At 38.4% G+C, this 6229-nt stretch overlaps 1 protein-coding gene across 3 annotated transcripts in view; it reads right to left on the bottom strand.

Annotated features, from left to right (window-relative positions):
* The window catches only part of col22a1 (collagen, type XXII, alpha 1), a 99729-nt gene that overhangs the window by 41064 nt on the left and 52436 nt on the right, over nt 1–6229 (bottom strand). For all 3 annotated transcript variants that reach the window (XM_032534839.1, XM_032534840.1, XM_032534841.1), the window contains 4 exons: nt 4642–4674; nt 4147–4200; nt 674–727; nt 529–582 (listed from right to left, as the gene is read on the bottom strand). In XM_032534839.1, the coding sequence (XP_032390730.1) occupies nt 529–582; nt 674–727; nt 4147–4200; nt 4642–4674 (195 nt within the window). The remainder of the gene's footprint in view (nt 1–528; nt 583–673; nt 728–4146; nt 4201–4641; nt 4675–6229) is intronic.

Raw genomic sequence — 6229 nt, 5'->3', positions numbered from 1 at the left:
TAAAGAAGTTTAATCAGTACTTCCACCAGAGTATTCTTTAACACAAGTATCCGTACTTCTACTTAAGTACGGAAAGTGAGTACTTTTTCCATCTCTGGTTCACACACATTCATACACTGTGGCCGGGGCTGCCGTACAAGGTGCCACCTGCTCATCAGATAAACACTCACACACATTCACACTGCGATGACGCAGCATCAGGGGCAACTCGGGGTTCAGTGTCTTGCCCAAGGACACTACGACATTGAACCACCAACCTTCCAATTGGCAGGCAACCGCTCTACCACTGAGCCACAGCAATGTACTTGATGTATGTACAGTATGTATATATCTATGTATTTATTTGATGTATGTATGTACTGTATGTACTGTTGTACTTGATGTATGTATGTGTGTATGTATGTATGTATGCATATATGCACATATTGCAGATATTGTTTGTGTGTTTTCAAAGACCACTTTCCTTCAGGACCATAAAACGTAAAATGTAAAACAAAAAGGTCTATTACATTAAATCAGACAACTTACAGGGTCTCCAACTCGTCCAGTCTCTCCCTTAAGTCCAGGTTCACCTTTTGGACCCTAGTTAGTGGCAAATTAAGACATATTCAAAATAAATTCACTGTGTAGTACACTGACTGGGAGGTAAGGGTTGGCGTCACTAGCATCTCACCGCTGGTCCAGCTGGTCCCTTGAAGCCTTGTTCACCAGGTAGCCCTCTTTGACCCTGCACATGAAATAACATGTGATTTGAGAAGTTAAAAAATCTATATATGTGCTAGATCCAATATCCAAATCAAATTCATTAATAAAGCACAACAACAGTTGGTGTACAATCAGAAAAACAAACATATAGAACACAATGAACACACGCAAAAAAAAATAGAAAGGCAACGATTTTAATGTGTTAAAAGCCTGAGGATAGAACAGTTTTGAAGACAAGATATGAAGGGTGCCCAGATAGCACACCCCGACCTGTGGCCCTTTGCTGCATGTCACTCCCCCTTTCATGTCTTCATCTGTCCTGTCAAAATAAAGGCCAAAAAATAATCTGTGAAAAAAGACAGTGTAGGAGCCAGCCTAATACGTAGAGGCAACTGATTCCAGAGTTTAGGGGCTACTGGTCTTCCCTGCTCTTCAGGCTGGATCTTGGGACCACAAGGAGCACTCTTGTATAAAGTACTTAAAAACAATACTTATCAGAAAACTGACTTTAGTAGGAGGTAGTGTAACCTTTTTAGAATAATACTTGAGTAAAAGTCTTAAAGTATCTGTTTTTTACTGTTACTGTAAGTATCCAAAGTAATTTTCTGAAATTTAATGAAAGACATAACATTTAGTGGTGTCTGTTTTTTTTTAAGAATTCATCAACACCGCAAAACATTTCTTCACAGGAAACAAAAAAAGCCAAGAGTGTTAATTACTGTTGCTGTGTTCGATGGTGGAGATGACTGCAGAGACAGATAGATTTGCGACATGAATATCTTATAATGATGACTGAAACAACATCCCAAAATACATGTGATGTTTTAAATTATGTTTGGATTGATTGTATGTGTGTGTGTGTGTGTGTGTGTGTGTGTGTGTGTGTGTGTGTGTTCTTGTTTAACTATATTCAAGGGGTCTAAAAACCGGGAGCTCAGTATACTTGTGGGGTCCGGACAACTTTAAAGGGCTGTTTTTTGGGTCCTTGTAAATTCTAGAGTATGGTCTAGACCTACTCTATCTGTAAAGTGTCTTGAGATAACTCTTGTTATAAATTGATACTATAAATAAAATTGAAAATTGAAAATTTAAATTTGAGGAATAAGACTTGGTTTTAGGATTAGGGTTAGAATTAGGTTAGGGTCAGGGTCAGGGTTAGGGTTAGGGTTAGGGTTAGGCAGATGGTTGTGATGGTTAAGGTTAGGGTAAGGGGCTAAGGAATGCATTATGTCAATGACGGGTTCCCACAAAGATAGTGAGCCGCAGTATAGGTGAGTATGTATGTGTGTGTGTGAGAGACGAAAGTGTGTGTGTTCACTGCCAGATGTTTGTTTGGGAACCATATCGATGTTTTTAGGTTTGATTGTTGGAGCAGACAATGCAAGGACATGTTGTGCGTGAACACACAATAAAGTTGTATCTTACCTGCAGAAAGTTATTAAAAACAGAATTAACATAATTAATGACATTTGCACCATAACTTCATGGAGAAATGGCCCAAATTGACAAAGCGTTTGATGCCCCAAGAACCTCTGTTTAGAAGTTGCTCAATGATGAAACAAACGTCCTTGTAAGATAGGTGTGATTCCTATCTTTACTATTAGTCAACATAATTCATAATTTCTGCTTTTTATGACTCAAATATTAGGTATAATTCTATATAAATAAGGGTTACTGACCATGAATTCCAAAACATAGTGTAAAACTAGTGGTAGTAAGGTGGGGTTAGTGAAAACTAAAAAAAAAAAGTCTGAAAAAGGGACAAAAATGTCAAATGTTTGTCAGTTTTTGACTCAAGAGGACAACAGAAGAGTTAAGGAAAGCCCCTGAGAGCACATGTTGTAGCAGGACCGCTGCGGTGTTGAATACTGAGTCTCTGCTGACATCTAGCGGGCTCCTCTGCCTACTGCCAGAACCAGTGGTGGAAAGGTTCTAAGTACATGCACGTGTCTGTAATCTGGCTCGGACCCAAGTGCAGAAATTTGAGAAGGGAGCAGCAATTAGAAACAAAATTAATTCAACGATGACACAAAAAAGAACTACAAAACAAGAAAGCTGGTGTACAAACAAACAAAAACAAGGAACGGGGAAATAAAGAACCCAAAACATAGCTTAAACCGGACGGAACTCACACACAACACTCATGACGGATAACAGCAGACACGGAACGCACAGAGACTATATACACAAGTCAACGGGGGGGGGGGAACAAGGGACAGGTCAGGGTTAAGTAACATTTCCAATGCAGGACTTTGACTTCTAAAGAGTATTTTTACAGTGTGGTATTAGTACTAGGATCTGAATACTTCTTCTACCGCAAGTTTCCCCCTTTTCTTTTACTTGAGTAAGCTGAGGACCCCGGACTATGTGACATTTTTTTATGGATTATATTCAATGCATTAAAATCAAGTAACATAATAGGGCTGGATGATTCATGGTAAAACATTATCAAAACTAAAATTCAGATCCACTCATCGACATCCTTTTCTCGTGTTGGGAATTTAGTTTTTTTTTTATCCTGTTGAAACATTTCCCCACTGTGTGTGTGTGCGTGTACTTTTCCCCTTAAAAACATGTTGAACCCTCCTGTTGTCCCGGGGTCAAGTTTGCCCTTTTTTTAAAAGTCTCTACATCAGAAATTTGTGATTCTTTCATCCAAATTGTCCAAATATGACATGGATGGTTCCATATAACACTTCTCGCAAATTAAACGAAGGCTCGGTTCACTATTTTATTGAAATTCTTTTATTGGTGTTTTATTTCCACCCCAAAAAAAACTTTGACAAAAGACAAAAAAATATATATATATTTTTTTATATAAATGAGGTTTCTTGACCATGAATTTGAAAAAGAAAATAGTGTAAAACTAGTGGTAATATTAGGAATGTGTACGGCATGCTGATGGTAGTGTCACAAAAAGGATGACAATTTTGGAAAAAAGCTTTAAAAAGTGATAAAAAAAAAACGGGAGGACAATCGTAATCAAGGTAAAATGTTCAACTGATCGGGACTTTGACTTAAAGTCATATCAATAAACCCTAAATATTGGGCACAATAACTGCAGCTAGTTTGTGTAAATGAGCAATTTGGATATTTCTAGGCATATTACTGTATCTGAATGTTGCATCACAGAAGGGAAAGTCATGTTATTTTTAGGAACTTTTAATACAATTCTCAGTATTGTACGAACATTCTTAATGACCTAATACGCTACTTTTTATTGACCAGTTCAGTGTTTTCTACTTCCTGATGCTTGGCCATTGTTCTGGTGTTCCACAGGGAAGGCTCTGTAATTGTAATTTGTGTTCAGGTCTTTATCGTGCTCTTACCCTTTGTGTTATTTTGAGGTTTACTTCTTAAATAATAATCCAAACTTTAAAAAGAATTAACAATTTAATTCTGGACCCTTAAAAATAACTTAAAAAGCTTAAAACAACTCACCGTCTCTCCTGGGCTCCCTTGATCCCCCTTCGCTCCCTTCTCTCCAGGTATTCCCTACAGGCCAGAAGAAACAATCCAATTAGTTTCAGTGAAAAACAAAAAGTAAGGGAAGACAAGAGGAAGAACAGAAGATTCACTCATCACATACATGATCACATAGAAAACCAAAAAGCTAAAACATAGCCTACAGAATAGTCTAAAATTCACATCATCTTATAAGAGAGTTTTGGTGTGTGTGTGTGTGTGTGTGTGTGTGTGTGTGTGTGTGTCTGTGTGTGTGTGTGTGTATGTGTGTGTGTGTGTGTGTGTGTGTGTTCTTGTCTAACTATATTCGTGTGGTCCAAAAAAAACGGGAGCTCAGTAACCTTGCAAGGGGCTAGGGAATGCATTATGTCAACGACGGGTTCCCACAAAGATAGTGAGACGCACTATGTGTGTGTATTTTTTGTGTGTGTGTGCGTGCATGCGTGTTTGTGTGTGTGTGAATCTACTCACAGGTTCACCAGGCTCAGGGATGACATTTGCCACCTGTGAAGAAAAAAATAGATAGTAGTTTACAGCATGACTTACTGTGTCACACACATGATGGTGATATCATGCCGTTGCAGTGTCGGGACTGTGTTAAAGGTATAATATGCAGTGTTTTCTTACAGAAACAATGTATGGAGTAATATGAAAGTAATCCCTCTCAATCATCCCTTTTAACCCACTAGAAGTGTCCGGTGAAGTCTGTATTTGCCCTCTGAATCCTCCGTTTTCTTTTTCTTTTGCTGTGTGCGGGACGTTTCTGGGCGGACTACAAAGAGCCTTTGGGCCCCACGTGGGTGTGTAACCCCCAGCCAATCACAGTGGGCAGAGTGCCTCCTATCGATGCGTGGTGGAGGTGTGGGAGGGTGTATTTGTGCTTTTGGAACGCATCCGCCGTGAAACAATGACAAATAGAGCTGCAACGATCAATCAAGTAATTGTAAACTATGAAATGAATTGCCAAGTATTTTTTAGAATAAATGAATCGGTTTGAATAATTTTTTATGAAAAAAAGGAAAATTTAATTCAATGGAAAGTTCTTAAATATGAACTGCAACCTGAATTTCTTTGGGTTTTGGGCAAAACAAGACATTTGAGGAAGTCAAAATCACTGTTGAACATGTGTCTCAATTTTAAGACAATTGTTGATTATGTTTCTCTGATAACTGTTTTGTAAGGCGCTCCCTCTCTTCTCTTCATTCAGTAGACCACCGCAGCACTCTCTCTCTCCCTTGCCATCTCTTTCTCCTTCTCTCTATCCTTCTCCCTTTCTCACTCTCTCCCTTTCTCTGTCCTTCTCCCTCTCTCTTCTTCTTCTCCTCTGGGGAAACACGGCTGCGTCGCATTGTGGTGTATGGGACTAAGATGTAGGGTACATTGTATGTACAACAAAATAAGCAGTGCATTGTTTTATAGTGGACTATATAGTGAATAAAATTTACCACAGAGAATTCAAACACCACTTCAAAATGGCAGCCATACTATATACTGCACTTTTTTCCGTGATAGGGAACGGTTGTCACTCCCCGATGTGAGTGGAGTGCAGATTTGAGTCACGCGTGCTCAGATTTAAATGGTGTATGGCATAATGTGTCATACTGAAATTAGGGGTATCCATAAAGTAATAAACTTTTCTAATTACAAACAAAAAGAGAAGGAATCATTTCAAAAACATTTAAACTATCTATGATTGTTTGATTGCTAACGTTAGCTCAAAACGCCATTCAACTGACAACCTTTGTTGTGTTTGATTGCTAGCTTGTAGCTAAGCTAGCTGTCATTTCAAAAACGTTTTAGCTATCTATGATTGATTAATTGCTAATGTTAGCTCAAAACACCATTCAACTGACATCCTTTGTTATGTTTGATTGCTAGCTTGTAGCTAAGCTAGCTGTCATTTCAAAAACGTTTTCGCTATCTATGATTGATTAATTGCTAATGTTAGCTCAAAACACCATTGACAACCTTTGTTGTGTTTGATGCTAACTTGTAGCCAGCAGCAAAACAACTTTGTAGGTCCATTTTTACTGTGTTGACATTACAGAAGTCTCTCGTT

This window comes from Etheostoma spectabile, chromosome 14 (assembly GCF_008692095.1).
Source record: "Etheostoma spectabile isolate EspeVRDwgs_2016 chromosome 14, UIUC_Espe_1.0, whole genome shotgun sequence".
Classification (NCBI taxonomy): domain Eukaryota; kingdom Metazoa; phylum Chordata; class Actinopteri; order Perciformes; family Percidae; genus Etheostoma; species Etheostoma spectabile.
The sequence above is the reverse complement of the archived record's forward strand: the minus strand, read 5'-3'. Positions and strand labels throughout refer to the sequence as shown.